The 19,350-nt window shown below is 49.7% G+C and overlaps 1 protein-coding gene across 3 annotated transcripts; it reads left to right on the forward strand.

The window, feature by feature from the left end:
* The first annotated feature begins 610 nt into the window (after positions 1-610).
* On the forward strand, positions 611-16,700 carry RD3 (RD3 regulator of GUCY2D). 3 transcript variants are annotated; one of them, XM_066361811.1, is made up of 4 exons: positions 611-822; positions 12,372-12,436; positions 12,546-12,853; positions 14,608-16,700. In XM_066361811.1, exons 3-4 carry the CDS (start codon positions 12,558-12,560, stop codon positions 14,903-14,905), a joined length of 594 nt encoding a protein of 197 aa, XP_066217908.1. In that variant the 5' UTR covers positions 611-822; positions 12,372-12,436; positions 12,546-12,557; the 3' UTR covers positions 14,906-16,700. The 3 variants fall into 3 exon arrangements, with proteins under 3 accessions (XP_066217908.1, XP_066217909.1, XP_066217907.1); XM_066361812.1 differs by lacking the exon at positions 12,372-12,436 and having other exon boundaries at positions 12,543-12,853; XM_066361810.1 differs by lacking the exon at positions 12,372-12,436.
* The last annotated feature ends 2,650 nt before the right edge of the window (positions 16,701-19,350 follow it).

Here is a 19,350-nt window from a genome sequence, read left to right on the forward strand (position 1 = left end):
TCGGGCTCACCCCACCTCCAGAGAGTCCAAGGAACTTTCTGCACTCAAGCTTGTCTTGAGGAAAGCAGAAAATTTTGATTAGCAAACAGGACAGCTCAGGATGTGTGAGGCAAGGGTGAAGACACATCTTTTAAGGCCGTTGCCCTGGGTACCCAGAATCTCCCTGCTCTTTCCTGGTGGAGGGAGAGGTGGGAAGAGGTGATCTCCACCAAGTTGCTGGAAACATCCGCCCACAGCAGGTCCCCGAGGGCTCTGCAGCGGGTGCAGTGCGCGTGGTCTTGCTCCCCAGCTTGTGCCGCCCTGAGCCTAAGCCAGCTGGGGGGGGGAGGGGCCAAGAATGCCATCTGGACCCAGGCCCCTCTCAGCACTTGGGTCTTCTCGGGTGTCTGCGTCAGGCCGGCAGCTCCTTCCACAGATAATACGGCTCCGGCTCCGCTCGAGGTAAAAGAGGCTTAGGCGGGTCTCCAGGGCAACGCAGATCAGGAACCGCCCGCCCGGTTCATCGTTCCCTGGAGGCGCTGTGGCCACCGCCTGGGACACCTCACGCTGCACCGCGGTCCACAGACACCTGCTGGGCGGCTCCTCAGGTCTGTGGCGTCTTCTCCCAGCACAGCTTCTGCGAGACAGAAAGCAAGACGCCGCAGCCAGCCTCAGAAGGGACCCTTAGGACGTAGCCGTCTCTCTGCCCTGCCCTCTCTTGGCTGCTGAACTTTCTGCTCTTCCCTGGAAGATCCAGACACTCTGTCCTCCCAGACTGGGAGGCAGAAAGCAGGACCCCTGCTGGGCCTTTCCACTCGGTAGAGGCTGACCTCAGAAAGCCAGGTAAGACGGTCACCTCCCCAGGAGACGGTGGCTTCGATGCCCTGAGAGCAGTCGTGCTTTTAGAAGTTAGAGCAGAGGCCCGGCAAGCCTGGAGCTGGGAGGGGTGGCTTCGGAGCTGTGGCCGGCTGGGGACAGCCTACTGAGCAGTCTGAGTCCAGGGCCAGATGGCCACAGGGAGGCCCGGTCAGCCCTCAGCCCATGAGAGTGGGTGGCTGCAGTGTCCTCTGACTGCAGCCCGCTCCCACTTTATGGACCTGTGGGAGGCCAGCGCTCTCGTCTGCTCTGAAACCAGCCGTCTGTCTGGGAGGACCCAGCCCCGGCACTTTCTCTTCTGCTTCTGTGGGGAGGATGCAGGCAGAGGAAGAGAGGGGAAGCTCACATCACAGATTCTCTCAGCAATCTGAGAGCTGTGACTTGAGCACCTGCAAAACACATGGTGCAGAGTCTTGGGACCAGGTCAAATGGATGATGTGTGGGTCTCCGTCCTCGAGCCACAGGGCTGTCTGTGAGTCCCAGTAACACTCCCAGGAGAGCGGGCCCGGCAGAGTGGTGCCGGCTGGGCCCCACGGAGAGGATCGAGTTGGGAAGGGAAGTCTGAGCTGTGACTATGGGGTCAGGATAGAGTGTCTTGGGGATCAGCTCCCCCCAACTGTGGTCTGCAGGATCTGAGCACCTGCCCCCTCCTGGCTGCACCTGTGCCTCAGAAGGAGGAAGAATGCCATTCATTCATTCATTTGTTCAGGAACCACCTATCAGGTACCTACCGCAGGTCAGCAGATTCAGCAAATTCAGCTGGTGCCCTCACAAAGCACACAGCTGGGTGGGGAGAGAGGAAAACAATCACAAAAGTGAGCAACATGACTGTCCCGGAGGCCATGGAGATAGGGGCAGTGAGGGGCGGGGCCATGGAGATAGGGGCAGTGAGGGGCGGGGCCATGGAGATAGGGGCAGTGAGGGGCGGGGCCATGGAGATAGGGGCAGTGAGGGGCGGGGCCATGGAGATAGGGGCAGTGAGGGGCGGGGCCATGGAGATAGGGGCAGTGAGGGGCGGGCTGAGGGAGCTGCTGACGTTTGAAGCGGGTAAACGATAAGCAGGGGTTTGTCAGGTGGGTTGAGGCCCACAGGTCAGACTGAGTCACACTCTTTTTGGTGATTGTTTTCTATTATTTTTTCATGATGCCAAAGAAAAAAAAGGTCAATATGCGATCTGTGAAGTTGGCTTTGGACCTTGGCGAAAACAGGGCTGGGAGGACGGTCACTCAGAGAGGGGGTCACCTACTCTCGGCACCTGCTCAAGGCCTCTGTCTAGACCCTGGGCCCGCTGCAGCAGAGCCACCCTGTCTGCTCAGTGAAGCAGCAGGCTCCTTGGGACAGCCTGGGTATTCATGGTCCTGGGGACCATACAGGACAGCCCTGCACCCCGCTAGAAGCCGCCCAGCTCAGCTGTTAGAGCCCAGACTCATAGGTGGAGCCCAGATGGGGCTCCCTTTTTACCAAGAAAACAGCTTCCTGGCAGGGCCTGTATTGTCTTTAGCTGGCTGGGGCTGGTAGCCTCGGTACTCAGGGGAGTACTCCTCCTGCGAGGGACTCAGAGGCTGGCTTCCAACTCTGGGGGGACAACCCATGTTGTTCCCATCACTGAGCTGTCCCTGGTCCCCTTCCCACTGCTCACTGCCTAGAACCAGGCTCTTCTTGGCCTTGAGTCACAGAGGTGGTTTTTCTAGTGTATCTAAGTATCTAATGAGCCACAGCTGGTGGTAGCTTCTCTTGGGGAGCCACAGAAAAGACATTATCCTCAGGGGATGTTCAAAAATAGGCTGAAGGGAGGCTTGGAGAGTGTGAGGGCGGAAGGTGTAAGGAGGGGAGAGGAAGGGGGAGGGGGAAGGAGGAGGAGGGGGAAGGAGGAGGAGAGGAAAGAGCAGATGAGGGGGAAGGAGGAGAAGGGGGAAGGAGGAGGAGGGGGAAGGAGGAGGAGAGGGAAGGAGAAGGAGGGGGAAGGAGGAGGAGAGGAAAGAGCAGATGAGGGGGAAGGAGGAGAAGGGGGAAGGAGAAGGAGGGGGAAGGAGGAGGAGGGGGAAGGAGAAGGAGGGGGAAGGAGGAAGAGGGGGAAGGAGAAAGAGGGGGAAGGAGGAGGAGGGGGAAGAGCAAAGGAGGGGGAAGGAGGAGGAGGGGGAAGAGCAGAGGAAGGGGAAGGAGGAGGAGGGGAAGAGCAGAGGAGGGGGAAGGAGGAGGAGAGGGAAGGAGAAGGGGGGGAAGGAGGAGGAGGGGGAAGGAGAAAGAGGGAGAAGGAGGAGGAGGGGGAAGAGCAAAGGAGGGGGAAGGAGGAGGAGGGGGAAGAGCAGAGAAGGAAAGAGAAAGGGTTTGCTGGGTGCCACCAAAGGGCAGAGACTAAACCAGTGAGGGCTTTCTTCCTGGTGCTGGGTCAACTGAGGCTTTACCCGTGAGCCTCCCTTCACGGGGAGCAGGGGGTGCTCAGCTCTCCCAGAAGTCAGGGTTGGGCCAAGGCCAGGCACAGGTTTGGGAGCACGCTTCACCAAGCTAGGAGGTCCCTTACTTTTTGTGCCATAGATTCCTTTGGAAGCCTGTGGACACATTCTCAGCAAAATGTTTCTTTTTTTTTAATTAAATTTATTGAGATGACATTGGTTAATAAAATTACATATACTTCAAGTATAAATTTCTATGATAAATGATCTGTATATTGTATTGTGTGCCCACCACCCAAAGTCATATCATCTTCTGTCACCCTGTATATGGCCCCCTTTACCCTTTATCACCCCCACCCCCTTTTGTCTGGTAACCACCACACTGTTGTCTGTGTCGAGGAGTTTCAGTTTTATATTCCACATATGAGTGAAATCATGTGGTTCTTAGCTTTGTCTGCCTGATTTATTTCACTTAGCATAATATTCCCAAGGTCTATCCATGTTGTTGCAAATGGAAATATTTCATATTTTCTTATGGCTGAGGAATATTTCATAGTATATACGTACCACATCTTTGTTATCCAATCCTCTATCGTCAGACATTAAGGTTGTTTCCATGTCTTGGCCACCATGAGTAGTGCTGCAGTGAACATAGGGGTGTATATATCTTTGCAAATAAGTGTTTTTTAGTTTTTAGGTTGATACACAGAAGAGAGATTAATGAGTCATATGGTAAGTCTATTCTTAATTTTTTAAGGAGCCTCCATATTGCTTTCCATAGTGGCTGTCATCACCCCTATGACTATCTCTGGCAGAGGTCACAGATACTCTCACAATGCTGTTATTCTTCAAACATCACGTAAGCTCATCACTACTAGGTATTTGTTAGATTCGATCTGCCACCAGACTTTATTATTTTACATGATGGACAGGCACATATATTACTATATTTCAAATTGTTTTTATAAAAAAGGACCATAGCTGCATTTCAGTACAGCTGGTTTCTTTTGTAATTTTATAAACTTAATTTTATGCATTTAGTAACATTTTGCTGAAAATCAAAACTGCAAGGAGATACCACCTCACACCTGTTAGAATGGCTATTATCAACACGACAGGTGACACCAAGTGTTGGAGAGGCTGTGAAGATAAGCGAACTCTCACTCACTGCTGTTGGGGATGTAAACTGATACAGCTCTGGTCTGGGGACCACATTCCACCTGGGACGGAACTATTGCAGTTCAGTCAGTCAGTGGAAATAAACGTGGGCTTTGTTCCCACTCTGAGTTCATAGAGCTCTGAATTAAGCTTGTGGGCCCGAGTGCAAGAATCCCTACACTGAGGGATGGTCACAGACCTCATCAGTTTATTTAGCACTTACACAAACATTATCATTTGATCTTCACAGTACCTTGAAGTTGGTGCTTATCACCTCATCTTCTTCCCGAGATATTCAGCCACTATTCAAACTCACACTGGGTCTCAGCTGTGGGTCAGGTCTTGGGGAGGCCCTGGGATAAACCAGCCACCCCTGTAGTCCGGCTGGCTGGCCCCGCCTCTCTGCCCTGTTCTCCCTCCTTCTCTCCTCCTCCCTCCTTTGTCCTTAAGAACATAATCAGACCTCCTGAAGAGCCTCCTGGGAGAACAGCTGGCATCAGAGACAGAAATAGCTGGATGGAAACCCTGTCTCTGTCAAAGCCTCCAGCTCTGGCCAGGGTTGGAAGTAGAGAGAATGGGGTGTTGGGATGAGAAACTTCAGAACATGCCCTGGCCCACATAAGACCCCACCCCCTGGGCCAGAGAAACTAAGAGCCACCAAACCCAGGAATCATGTGGGATCGCCCCACCCAGTCCCTGTCGTCTGATGCAGGTTGAGCACCTGTCTCTAGAGGCCAGCTCAGGTCAGGGACACAGCCTTAAACCCTGAGAAGCAGGCCCCTGCCCCAGGTGACACTCTGGCATTCTTTTGGCTGAGTGCCACTTGTGATGAAGAGTCTGGGAGATCAACGAGACGTGCCGTTCTGAGGTCACTTCCCCTCTTGATTAGGCCTTAGGACCGAGATCTGGAAACTTCTTTCTAGAGAGTTGCCTGCACACTTCAGAGCCTGAGTAGGGTCCTCCATGGGCCCAGCCTCCTGAAGGTAGATGGCATCACCAATGTGGACAAGCCCGAGGGGATTGAAGAGGTAGCTGCCGCTAGAATAGTGGATGAGCCTTGGACGTGGAGGCTGGAGTGTCCTGTGTGTCTACAGCACCCTTCACATGAGAAGAGAAGAGGGGCAGGCCGAGGGCCAGGTGCTGGTTTAACCCATGCTATCACATGCCAGCAAAGAACTCTAAGAAGGCCAAGAACGCTTAGTTTCAACATGACCCTCCAAGTTGTTATAAAATTATACTGACAAGGAAGGAATTAGTACATATTTTATTTAATACAGTGTGTCCGTAAAGTCATGGTGCACTTTTGACCAGTCACAGGAAAGCAACAAAAGACGATAGAAATGTGAAATCTGCACCAAATAAAAGGAAAACTCTCCCAGTTTCATACCTATTCAGTGCAGTTTGATGTGGGCTTATGCACAGATATTTTAGGGCTCCTTAGGTAGCTATCCCGTATAGCCTCTACAGACTCGTCACTGACTGATGGCCTGGCCTACCAGAACGGGGTTTCTCCACCAAACTGCCGGTTTCCTTCAACTGTTTATCCCACCGAGTAATGTTATTCCTATGTGGTGGCGCTTCGTTATAAATGCTCCAGTATCTTGCATTTTGGCATGGATTCGAATTTAGCGAGCCACAGGACACACTGAACTTTCCTCTGTACTGTCTAACATCTCGACTGGCATGGCTGTGGGCTGCTCCGCTGTATACACGGTATTACGTCATCATCTGCGCATGCACACATGCTGCCATATCATCCTACAAAAACTGGGAGGGTTTTCCTTTTATTTGGTGCAGATTTCACATTTCTATCATCTTTTGTTGCTTTCCTGTGACCAGTCAAAAGTGCACCATGACTTTATGGACACACTGTAGTTTTTAGCTTAATTGAAGTTTACAAATATTTAAACATATGTTGTATGCCCTTCCATTTGAGCACTGCTCAGTGCCCTGCAAATGTGTGGTGTGGCCCTCCCCAGAGTGGCCCTGATGGGGATATTTGTAGACCAATTTGTCATGGAGACAAATGTGTCTTCAGTGACTCCCACCTCCCCTTTCTTCTCTACTTCTCTCGGCCACAGGAGGGTCCTCTGTTGCCAAGCCATTCCCTTGCCGCCTCCTTTCAGCTCAAATGCAAATCTACATTAAGAAGGAAAAAAGGTCTTTTAAAGAGATAATGCTTGACCCAAATATGGGTCTCTCAAAATGGATCTTAAGAAGGGTAAGAAATGTTGCAGTGTGAAGGGACTCCCTAGGTAGACTTCTAGGCCACACACACACACACACACACACACACACGGCACTTGCTGAAGGCCAAGACCCTCTGTTGGGTGGGCTCTGGGTAGGATGACACATAAGACCTGTTTCTCACTCAGTCTGGAGAAGGAGGACACTAGGTAATCTGGTTCGCTGTGACTGCCGGGACGGGGTAAGCCCAGAGGGCCTGGGAGTAGAGGGACATGGCACCAAAATCTGGTCAGGGAGCATCAGAAAGTCTGCTAAAGGGGGCAGAGTGTGTGCTAAAGGCTGGGGTAGGATTACTCAGGAATTCGGGAGATCAGAAGGGTTTTAGGGATGTGTAAAGGCCTAAAGGAAATAGAAGGGGAATAGAGGCGGGGGTGGGGGTTTGGGAGAAGGTACTAGGGAAGGACCCGGACAGAGGGGGCATTTGGCGAGCGATGAAGCTGAAGACTAAAGAAAGGCCACATGATAAGTGGCCTTGGATCCACATGAAGGGACGCAGTTTAATCTCAAAGACGATTGGGAACCACTGAAAATCTAAGCATCTGAGGGCTTTAATATAGGATGATTTAAAAACCTTCACAGATCCTAATCACATCCGGTGACCCCCTCCATACCGTATCAAACATCATAAAATGAATCCACATTACAAGTCTTTTTAAATAAAAAATGAGAAAGGAGAGGCCCTGGCCGGTTGGCTCAGTGGTAGAGCGTCGGCCTGGAGTGCAGAAGTCCCTGGTTCGATTCCCGGCCAGGGCACACAGAAGAGGCGCCCATCTGCTTCTCCACCCCTCCCCCTCTCCTTCCTCTCTGTCTCTCTCTTCCCCTCCTGCAGCTGAGGCTCCATTGGAGCAGAGTTGGCCTGGGCGCTGGGGATGGCTCCATGGCCTCTGCCTCAGGCGCTAGACTGGCTCTGGTCATAACAGAGTGACGTCCCAGATGGGCAGAGCATCACCCCCTGGTGGGCGTGCTGGGTGGATCCCAGTCGGGCGCGCCGGGTGGATCCCAGTCAGGCGCATGCAGGAGTCTGTCTGACTGCCTCCCCGTTTCCAGCTTCAGAAAAATACAAAAAAGAAAAAAAAAATGAGAAAGGAGATTTACAACTTTGATTTGGAATTATTACTAATTTTATTTTTGTAAATTACTATTTCTATTTTTTTAATTTATTCATTAATTTTAGAGAGAAAGAACGAGAGAAAGAGGAGACAAAAACATCAACCTATACATGTACATACCTGACCAGGGATTGAACCTGCAACCTTTGCATATCAAGACGATGCTATAACCAACTGTGCTATCCAGCCAGGGCATCTATTTCTGTTTTGAAACCAATGAACCTTTTCCCCATAGGTCCTTATACAGTTCACAGACCCGTGCATTGTGCTCTGAAATCTAATGAAAACAAAACAGTGGCATGGTCAAATTTTTGCTTTAGAAAGATCACACTTACAAAAATAGAGTGGAAGTTATTGTTCAATGGGTTTCAGTTTTGCAATGAAAAGCTTTAAGATCTGTTGCACAACAGCATGCATATAGTTAACACTATTGCTCTGTACACTTAAAATGCTTAAGATAGTAGATTTTATATTATTTTTATTTTATTTTATTTTTTTACCATAATAAAGAAATGAAGATTGGATCAGAGGATTAGTCCTGAGTTGCCAGCTAGGAGGCAGCAGCTATATACTATTTCTGGCAGATAGTCAAGACTTAAACTAATGGAAGGAGAGACAGTGAACAGATTTGGGAGACTCATAATATTTAAATTAGGGAACATCAACTGGAATTGGATATAGAATTTGACAATGAGGCAAAGGGACAAGCCAAGGATAGGGCATCAGTTTGCACAACTAGGTTATACCCACAACCAAGCTGGGGACCCGGGAGAAACCGCAGCAATGGGGAGAGAGGTAGAGAGCTCAGAACTTGCAAAGGAGTAGAACTTGCAAGGGAGAAGCCAGAAGGCATCTGGACAACCTGATCTGGAGCTTAGGAGAACATTGAGGTTGTAATTGGAAATGTGTGAAAGGATGAGAATGATTGAAATGAGGAGACAGCCATGGACAAAGGCCCAGGGAACAGCCACAGACCACAGAAGGCTAGGGGACGGGTGCCCACAAGGGTGCTGAGAGGGAGTCTCCAAGAGGTAAACCAAGGCAGGAGGCGGATCAGGGCAGGAGGTGGACCACGAGAGGAGGTAGACCAAGGAGTATGGTCTAATGGGAACCATGGAGACAGCACTTTCCCAGGAAAGAGTGGTCAGTGGAGTTGCACTGAGAAGCCTCAGAGTTTGGGACTTATGCTAACCAGTCGGTGAGGTGGCAGGTAGCTGAGGGAGCTCCTGTCCACTGGTACATGGCAGGTTATAACAGATCATTCAAGAGCACTGCATCTTTCTGCTTTGAGCCTCACCAGTCTCTTCCTCACTCGGTCATCTTCCAGGCTAGTGAAGCTCAAGGGTTGGGTGCCCAGCATGCAGATGCCAGTGGCAGTGTGTCCTGGTGGTCTTGGAGGGCACATTGGGGTTGAGAGAAGCCAACCAAAGAAGCATTCCTGGGAACAAGGTCAAGGCCAGGTTTAGAGGCTGCTCAGGGTGAGGCTCAGTGGGGAGGAGCAGTAGGAACCATTCCGGCAGGGGAATCCCATGAGTCCTCTGGCCCCACCGCTCTTCAGACCAATATCTCATCCTCAGTCAATACTTGCAGAAATGTTACAATCCTGAAGTCCACCCTAAGGATAGAACAATAGAAACTCAATTCTGTAACAGGTGCACAAAGGGGGTGCCCTGGCTGTTGTCAGGTTTTCCCGGGACCTTGGAGGGACCTCCGAGTGATAGGGAGAGATTGTCCTTCTTGTGACCTCTGACTAATGCCCTCTTCTTTGAGATAGGTCATATCTGTGGGGCTTGCTCCTTAATGCATCTGTAATGACTTAAACATCATTTATTCATTCCTTTGTTCACTTATTCATTCTTTGTTTATGCATTCATTCACTCACTTATTTGTTTGACATGTATTAAGCACCTACTGCCCTGTGTACCAAACACCAGGGATGCAAAGGTGAATAAAGCATGGTCTTTGCCCACATGTGACACACAGTGTCAAGGAAGGAAGATAGCCATGCTCCATAAAATGTTCCTGGTACTATGAAAAATGTCTGTGCAGAGTGCGGTCAGGGTACAAGGTAGAGAGCTGTCACACTGCCTGTGAGGAGGGTCAGAAAAGGCATCAGAGGGGAGCTGACCCTAGAACTAAGTGTCTAGGCTAGGGGTAGTCAACCTTTTTATACCTACCGCCCACTTTTGTATCTCTGTTAGTAGTAACATTTTCTAACCGCCCACCGGTTCCACAGTAATGGTGATTTATAAAGTAGGGAAGTAACTTTACTTTATAAAATTTATAAAGCAGAGTTACAGCAAGTTAAAGCATATAATAATAATTACTTAACAAGTACTTTATGTCGGATTTTCGCTAAGTTTGGCAGAATAAATCTTTATAAAACAACATACTATAGTAAAATCTATCTTTTTATTTATACTCTGGTCGCTCTGCTACCGCCCACCATGAAAGCTGGAACGCCCACTAGTGGGCGGTAGGGACCAGGTTGGCTACCACTGGTCTAGGCAATGGGAGGGACACTGATGGAGGCATGGAGCTGGGAAATGGGCCAGCGCAGTCACTAACCCTGTGGGAACTATTGACCCATACATGTTTGGAGTACCATTCAGTAGGGTTGAATGAATGTCTGAAATGATACCTTCTGAGGTTAGGCCTCAACCTGACCCATATACTTTTAAAAACACAAACACTGCAGGGAAGGTAGTATGTTCAGTTACAAGGTCTCCCTTTGCCCGAAGTGATCGAATCCCTCGGTCTCAGGCAAAGGTTCTGGTGGGGAGGGGACACAGCACACCCCCTCACCACCCGCTTCACTGTGCCACTGGCCAGGCTCAGGATTCTGACACATGAAGCAATTAAAGATTGAGAAGAATAGGACCTAGCTGCCCCCAACACCAAGAGCAGTCCTTCCCAATCTCCCAGGAAGGACTCTGAATGAAATCTGAGGCCCCTGTTGGTGACAGGCTCAGACTGAGTGGAGGAAAAAAGTTTTTGATTCCCTAATTTTGATGATTGCTAAGAGAATTGATTATTCAAGAGTCTGTGTGTAGGTAGAACCACTGTGTGTGATTTGAACCACTTTGGAAGGCTATTTCTACCCCATAATAATTTTCCCATTTGTGTTTGGTTCTCCAGCCTCAACAATTCATTTCTCTGGACTAAACATTGTGGGTGCAGGGTGGGGGGAGGGCTGCCTAAAAGTGTGCTTGTCCTCAGGAGGTGACACGGACCTCACAGCCGTGTTGTTGAAACTGAGTTCACTGAGTCTCTTTACTCTGCTCAGGAAGGTCTAGGCAAAAAGAAGACCAATGGTTCATGGAGGGGGAGCTCCCTGGAGCGGAGAGGGCATTGAAAGAGAGGTGGGGCATCTCAAAGATCCACTTCAGGTTTTAGTCCAGGAATGGCACTTACCTGCACCATTGTTGGAGGCCCAAACCCTGATGAGCAACGGGGCATGGCAGCTCGTTCATCCATTCATCCATTCATCCATCTAGTCGGTCAGTCACCAAGCCTGTACTGAGCAGGGCTCTGTGGGAATATGATGATGAGTTAGGTCCCCGTTCTCACATCTGCCACTCCTTGCACACCAGGTCTGGGTCCTCCATGTGGGACACCTTCTCCATCAGCTCATGTGTCTGAAGCCCACACTCACCCTTCATGCTGCTCTCACCCACAAAGCCTTCTGTGGTCCCTTTCTTCATCTAGAGTCCCTCCTTCCCTTCCTCCATCAGTGCCGACCCTCTGCTTCACCAGTCACGTTTCCTTCTTTCCACTGAGGTTATGGTTTTTACTCATCACGCCCTGTATCATGAGAGAGCAGGGCCCCGACATGCTTTCCCACTGTGCTCCTCCACAGATGTGTACACAGTGCTTGATTAATGCTTCTGAATCAATGAATGGTAAATGGTGGGTAAGTTGTGTTTTTACAGGGCAATGTTGACCCCATTCTAAGCTTCCTTCAGCAGCAGGCTGGGACACTTAGAAACTTAGGGTATTGTCCTGACAGGTTGACATAGGATCTAAGCATCTGTACTGTGTGTCTGCATTTTCCCCTTTCAGTCATAGGAATAAGATTGTGCTCAGCCATAGGCAGGTTTCCTTCTTTGGAGTTAGCAGGACTATAGGCAGTTTCTCTGGGCTCAGTCATCTGGATGGTTGGGAGACTGGTACAACCATGAGCGTAGCGTATTGTTCTTTTATGTTGTGTTTAGAGCAGGGGTCCCCAAACTTTTTACACAGGGGGCCAGTTCACTGTCCCTCAGACCGTTGGAGGGCCGGACTATAAAAAAACTATGAACAAATCCTTATGCACACTGCACATATCATATTTTAAAGTAAAAAAAACAAAATGGGAGCAAATACAATATTTAAAATAAAGAACAAGTAAATTTAAATCAACAAACTGACCAGTATTTCAATGGGAACTATGCTCCTCTCACTGACCACCAATGAAAGAGGTGCCCCTTCCGGAAGTGCGGTGGGGGCCGGATAAATGGACTCAGGGGGCCGCATGTGGCCCACGGGCCGTAGTTTGGGGACCCCTGGTTTAGAGCATCCCAAGTTTATGCATTACTGTTTCTCACAACATCTCTATCTTCTCTTACAGAATTAGAAATCATAGCTCAGAGAGGTTAAGCAACTTACTGGAGGCTGCTCAGCTGTGAGGAAGGAGTGAGTCTTTTTATTCAGGTCCCAGCTCTCCTTCCTCCTCCTTGTTCTCCCCACCCTAACTGACAGAGAGGCCCCAGGAAGACATACACACTCTGCCCTGTCTCAGCAGGGCCTGGGGGTCATGTCCCTCATCCCGTGGTTCCGGTGGAACGAGGCCCTGCCCCGGCTGTCGTCCCGGAGCCCAGCTGAGATGGTGCTGGAGACACTCATGATGGAGCTGTCAGGGCAGATGCGCGAGGCCGAGAGGCAACAGTGGGAGCGCAGCCACGAGGTCAGGAAGATCTGCACTGGAGTGGACTACAGCTGGCTGGCCAGCACGCCCCGGGCCACCTATGACCTCAGCCCTGGTGAGCGGCTGCAGCTAGAGGATGTCTGCACCAAGATCCACCCGTCCTACTGTGGCCCTGCTATCCTCAGGTAACCCACGGTCCTGGCACGGGGCCCAGCTGGTGGGCTGCAGGCTCCAGAGAGGGTGGCTGCAGCGGCAGGGCCTGAGGTTACCAGGATCGGAGCCAGGGGCCTGGATGACTCGGTCGTCTGTAGAAGGAGCGAGGCAGGAGGAGGAGTCTGAAAGAGGCCTCAGAACATCAGGCCATGCCCGGGCCTCAGAGGGAGGCAGGGGCGGCTCCTGCATCCAGGCTCCTGAGTTTTGACAAGAGAGAACCCCAGGCCTTTTGAACTTTCTGATCTCCTCGTCCTGATTGTTACTGTCCTGGATTTTAGCAAGCTAGTTCCTTCTCCTTTAGTTCATCTTCCATCTCCTTAGAGTTTTCCCAAATAACAGTTATCCTGTAATATTTCACACTAGCTTCCCTAGGCTGTGTGTGTGCGTGCACATGTGTATGTGGGGAGGGAGAAGGGTCAGAACTGAGGGCATGAACATTAAGAGTTTGGATACAATAATGCGCCTGAATATAAATGTAACCTGAATAAACCTGTGACCTACATAGCCCAGTATCAGAGAGATTCATGTTGAAGTCAAACAAGCATAATCCAACAACTAAAAATAATTTCAAAAGAAACAACACTAGTTAAGATATATAGATCACAATAAAACATCTTAAGATCCCCCTTAGCCTCCCAAAATCTTCTCTCACCCATCTTTAACCAATGTATGTATCTGTTGTACATCTCTTTCATTGAAATGCCCCTTAAAAACTTCTGCTCCAGTTCTCTCCTCACTCCTTTGGATTTTGTCATCTTGTTAACTCTCTCCCGCTTCTTCCTCTGGGCTGAGAATCTTACCGTCTTCCACTTTTCTCATGGAAGCTCTCCCACCCCAAAAAGTACCTAGTTCCAGAAGCACCCTGGGAACAGGGGGACAGGGACAGGGTGAGTCATGGGGGGCTAGTGCTGGTTAAAAAATCCAATCTGGCAAAGCACACCTCATAAATGACGGGAAGGCGGGGGACATACATATGGTAATGATTATCTTGTTACATTGCCTCCTGTTGCTGCTGAAAAGTTTGAGCAATCCTGACTCTCAGTTTGGTGGAGGAACCTACGTAGTAAACTGGCTTGGTGACTATTATTCATTTTTGAGCTCTGGCTAAGGCATTTTAAGCAGAGAACCCAGCTTGGGAAACCACAGGGAACCAGGAGGACCTGGAGCCGCGGCCGGGGTGGGGGTTGGGGTGAAGGAGGACACATGGGATTCTTCCTGGCTGGCCCACAAACTGGGGGCACAGCAGGGGACCCAGTGTGCATGGCTAAACAGCCATGGAACTGTGGAAGGAGTACCTCGGGGCAGTGACCTAGTCAGATATGCATTTCAGACCAAGGACCACTCGGGCCAGTGGGGACAGTGTGAGGGAGAGGGGGATTAGCATGAAAGCTCACACCCATCGGTGATGGCAGTGGGCTCCCCTTACTACACTGACAGAGATAACCTGTGGTAAGTGCCAACATTTTGTCATATATTAGCTCATTAAACCTCTCAAAAAGGTGGCTATGAGGCCAGTTGACGAAGCTGAGGTTCACGGAAGCCAGAAGTGGCAGAGCTGGGACTTGAACTCAGGATGGGCTGGAGCAATAAGGAGGTGGAGTGACTCCTGATTTATTTCAGGAGAAGAGGGGAAGTGGAGGACTTGGGACTTGACCTCTGGGGGTGCACATGGCAGTACGTGGGGCCACGTGCCACGAGCAGGTGACCACCCCACCCACCCGTGCAGGTTCCGGCAGCTGATGGCGGAGCAGGAGCCCGAGGTGCAGGACGTGTCCCGGCTCTTCCGCTCGGTGCTGCAGGAAGTCCTGGAGAGGATGAAGCAGGAGGAGGCGGCCCACAAGCTGACTCGGCAGTGGAGCCTGCGGCCCCGCGGCGGCCTGGCGCTGGCCACCTTCAAGACCCGCGCACGCATCTCGCCCTTCGCCAGCGACATCCGGACCGTCTCGGAGGACGTGGAGCGGGACATGCGGTCGCCGCCCCGAACCTGGAGCATGCCCGAGTTCCGGGCATCCAAACAGGACTGACCCGCCTGCCCCTGCCGGGGACGGAGCCACCGGTGGGAGGACATGAAAGGCCTGTGACCATCCCAGGTCCTAGAACCTCCCCCTGTCCCAGACCAGGAGGCCAGACGCAGCCCCATCCCAAGACACTCCTGTGAGATGGAAGGAACCCCACCGCCTCCCACCGCCGCAGGGCCCAGAGGCAGGGCTTGGGGCTGCAGCAGGGCCCTCCCTCCCCCGCGCCAGTCACTGGAGCAGCGCCCCCAGCCTCGCTGATTCAGTCTTGGCAGACACACCACAGCCCCATCTGTCTTCTCCTTCTGTCTAGAAGGGGAAGAGTTGCCCTGCCTTTTTGCCAAAACCTGAGTCCTCACCCCACTTTCAGGGTTGTCCCATCCATCCCCTTCTCCCTGGGTAATGATGAGGGACCTGTTGGGTGGTGTTCATTCTCTGTTGGTGACTGGCTGTTCTCACTACTGCAAGTGGGTCACAGCCTCTGGGGTGAGCAGAGCTGCAAGGGGCCACAGAGGTTGCTAGGTCCACTCTCCTGATTCGTGAATGAAGAAACTGAAGCTTCACCTTAGACTGTGTCCAAATCCCAAGGGGTGGTGAGATTGTTCCTGTATGCAGTCTGTCCCTGAGTCCTGGAGTCCTGGGCTATGATAGGACAGGTCCAAGGACTACATCTGCACCTGCCTGTGGTCTGACCTATATCTTACCATGGCATTGGCATGGGGGTCTAAGTTGCCCTTCAAGAAAGGTAGCCTGGGCGGAGGTAGATTGCTGTCACCCATCCCATGGTGTCATCACTTGAGAGGAGACCAGTGCACAGCAGCTCCTTCCAGAAGCTAAGCTTCAAGGCCTTCCAACTAGCCGCTTTGAAGAGTCCGGGTCTCTGATCCCAGACTCCCTTCTGAACCTGGTCATGCCTGCTCTTTGGCTTTCCTCAGGGACTGTAGTGCTCAAATCCTGAACTGAGCTCAGGGTACCTGAAATGTTTTAGAAGAGCCTCCCTACAGGGTAGATAAGTGGTCGGGAAACTTTTTTGCTGAGAGAGCCATGAATGCCACATATTTTAAAATGTAATTCCGTGAGAGCCATACAATGACCCGTGTACTTTACGCATTATCCAATAAAAATTTGGTGTTGTCCCAGAGGACAGCTGTGATTGGCTCCAACCACCTGCAACCATGAACATGAGTGGTAGGAAATGAATAGATTGTAATACATGAGAATGTTTTATATTTTTAACATTATTATTTTTTATTAAAGATTTGTCTGCGAGCCAGATGCAGCCATCAAAAGAGCCATATCTGGCTCACGAGCCATAGTTTCTCGACCCCTGGGTTAAATCTTGATGATGAGCCACCCACTTGTGTGGATCACCCACAGTGAGCCCAGAAGGCCTGGTAGCCTCCCCACACATTCTAGGCTGAAGTGGGTTGTGGGAGGATGGGTGGGAAGCGTCTGTCCCCAGTTTTCCATACAAACTCAGAAAGTGCAAGTGGACCTTAATATTAATGGAAATTAAATGCCAGGAGATGAAAAGTCAACAGGGGAAAATCCATATAGTCCCTCATCAAGCTCATTGGGGAAAATTTTTTTTAAGGATCTGATTTGAATTATTTTCACTCAAATCTAGACAGAGTATCATAGGATGATGAAAAACTTCTCATCCAACACTGTCAAGATGCTGGGCTGAGCTCCTTCGCATAACTGGTAAATGTTGAGAATCACTTCAATCAAAGTATACATGTTAACCATCTTACATATTTTATGTTAAGACATTAAAAAGTTCATTTAACTGCCAAACTTTTAATGTTGGTCCAAGCTGTGTTCACTTTGTGTGTGTGTGTGACATGTGTGGGTTGTCCAATGGGAGTGTACACGTAAGTTTTATTGGGTTGTGTGTCCTTTAATCATAAAAATAAGAGCCTGACCAGGCGGTGGCACAGTGGATAGAGCGTCGGACTGGGATGCAGAGGACTCAGGTTCAAACCCCGAGGTCGCCAGCTTGAGCATGGGCTCATTTGGTTTGAGCAAAAGTTCACCAGCTTGGACCCAAGGTTGCTGGCTTGAGCAAGGGGTTACTCGGTCTGCTGAAGGTCCACAGTCAAGGCACATATGAGAAAGCAATCAATGAACAACTAAGGTCTCTCAACGAAAAACTGATGATTGATGCTTCTCATCTTTCTCCATTCATGTCTGTCTGTCCCTGTCTATCCCTCTCTCTGACTCTCTCTGTCCTTGAAAAAAACAAAAAAACAAAAAAAGAACGGGTACAAAAAGTTTTAGGACTAACAAGTGACCTTTGGTAAGTAGACAACTCGGTTGGCAGAAGCAGAAGTTTTGGGAAAAAATCAGAAAAGGGTCTACTAGCTGTGAGCTTTCTGGGTCCCCTGGATGTGGACCAGCAGGAGCAAATGGAATGTCAGCAGGAGCCCCCTAGTGGGGGCTCAGAGGAGGTCAGTTAAGGAAATGTCTGCAGGTAGCTCAGTCTGTTAGAGCATGGTCCCGACATGCCCAGGTGGCAGGTTCCACCTCCAGTCAGGACACATACAAGAAATCAACCAATGACAGGGTGAATAATTGGAACAGCAAATCCTTGTTTCTCTCTCTGTGTGTCTCTCTCTTCTTCTCTCTCTAACAATCAATCAATAAATTTTTTTTAAAAGAGAGAGAACGTCTAGTGTTTTCCTTCCCTGCTACCCTACATGCACCTATTCTCCCCAAAGAAAAAGAAGAGCTGAAGCTCTCAGTGTTGTGTTGTTTTTTTAAGTTGAAGTAACTGGCCATCCATGAAAGTCTTCCCCGCTCACCTCAGTCAAGATGCAAGAACCCCCCAGCCTCAGACAAGGGTTGTCCTACTGCGGTGAACCCCAACTGGGAATCAAACCTGTGAGATTTAGGTCATCAAAGGGAGTAATGATCTATGCTTCAATTTCTACTTTAAAAACTCAACAAACATATAAAAGAAAAAAACAGTTTAAGATGCTCCTTGTGAGGGTGTGAGAGCAGCTATTGGCAATTGAAGGGGTGGGGTTGGGGCTGTTCAAGACTCCCCAAACCGTCTGTTAGCACACACCTCAATACTACTAGCCACTAGAGGGAACCAGTGAGGTTGGGCTGCTCAATGGTTACATTTTATTTCGTTCTATTTATTTAATTTTATTTATTTCATTAATAGTTATTAACATTTTGCCATATTTGCTTTATTTCTTTTTTTGTAAAGTGTTTTAAACAAGACATCAAGACATTGCAACCCTGAATACTTAGTATGCACTGCAAAGGAATAAGGACATTTCCTCTGGTCACTACACTCCCTTCACTCCCAACAATATTAACAGTAATTCCTTAATATTATCTAATACCCAGTCCATGTTCAAATTTATTCCCAACAAAGAGTTTTTTGCAGTGTATTTCTTTAAAGGAGGATCCAACGAAGCCCCACACATTGGCAAAAAGTTATAATCTGTTTTATTTTTATTCATGTTGTATTAATTTAATTCCACAATAAAGTATTGTTTAAACCAGTGATTTTCAACCTTTTTTTTTCCCATGGCACAAACACACACTAATTACTAAGGTCAGTGCCCCTGACTAAATACAACCATTTTCATCTCATGGCACAAATAAATGAGTTACTAAGGAAGAAGAGGTCAGGGCCCCTTTTTCTTTAGTAATTAGTTTATGAATGCGTGAGAAACAAAGGTTGAAAATCACTGGTTTAAACTTAGAGTGCTTATGAAACATTGGTATTAATATGTAGTAAGTTATGACTGCACATGAATAATTAATTCTGTGAATTAGCCTAAGGACACTCCTTACCCAGATCTTTGTTATATTCATTTGATTAAAATTCTTCCAACAACAACAAAGATTCTTTACTACTTCAAAGTAATGTTAAAAATCGATGACTATATATCTAATTTGACTTTTCGGACGTCATGGAAATGGCGCCGTGAGCAGCACGTCCGACAGATCTCCCCAAAATCTCAACAAATTTATCAACTAGAAACAGAAAAACTTATCCTCGGAGCATTCCAGAGTTCCACACAAACTGAAAGCGAAAGGACTGTTACCACTTGAATCTGAGAGACGAGGGTGTGGAGGAAGCTAACTACCGCAGGGACGTTCATTCAAGCCTCGGAGGGAGTGCGCCTGTGGTAAGTTGGCCCACACTCGGGAGTGGCGAGCAGCCGCCGGCGCGCGCCTGGTGCCGCGGTCCGGTCGCAGAGCGAGCACCGCCAGCGTCCCCAGCGGCTCACGCACTGTGAGTGAGAGTCCCCAGCCACCAGTGCCCAGAGCACCCCATTCGCACGCGTGCCCTGGGCATCCCACGAGCCCAGAGCGCCCCACTGGCCCGCACACCCAGGGTGCCCCATTATCCCGCGCGCCTGGTGTGCCCCAGCCGCCAGCGGCGGGGCAAGCGGGAGAGGCGCCAGGGCTGTCTTCCTATTTGGAAGATT

The sequence above is a fragment of the Saccopteryx leptura genome, chromosome 2 (assembly GCF_036850995.1).
Source record: "Saccopteryx leptura isolate mSacLep1 chromosome 2, mSacLep1_pri_phased_curated, whole genome shotgun sequence".
Lineage (NCBI taxonomy): Eukaryota > Metazoa > Chordata > Mammalia > Chiroptera > Emballonuridae > Saccopteryx > Saccopteryx leptura.

Excerpts from the sequence above, each read along its gene's own strand:
- RD3 (XM_066361811.1), top strand. The coding sequence starts at position 12,558 with ATGTCCCTCATCCCGTGGTTCCGGTGGAACGAGGCCCTGCCCCGGCTG. Across the intron at positions 12,854-14,607 it reads TGTGGCCCTGCTATCCTCAG|GTTCCGGCAGCTGATGGCGG; the intron begins GTAACCCACGGT and ends CCACCCGTGCAG.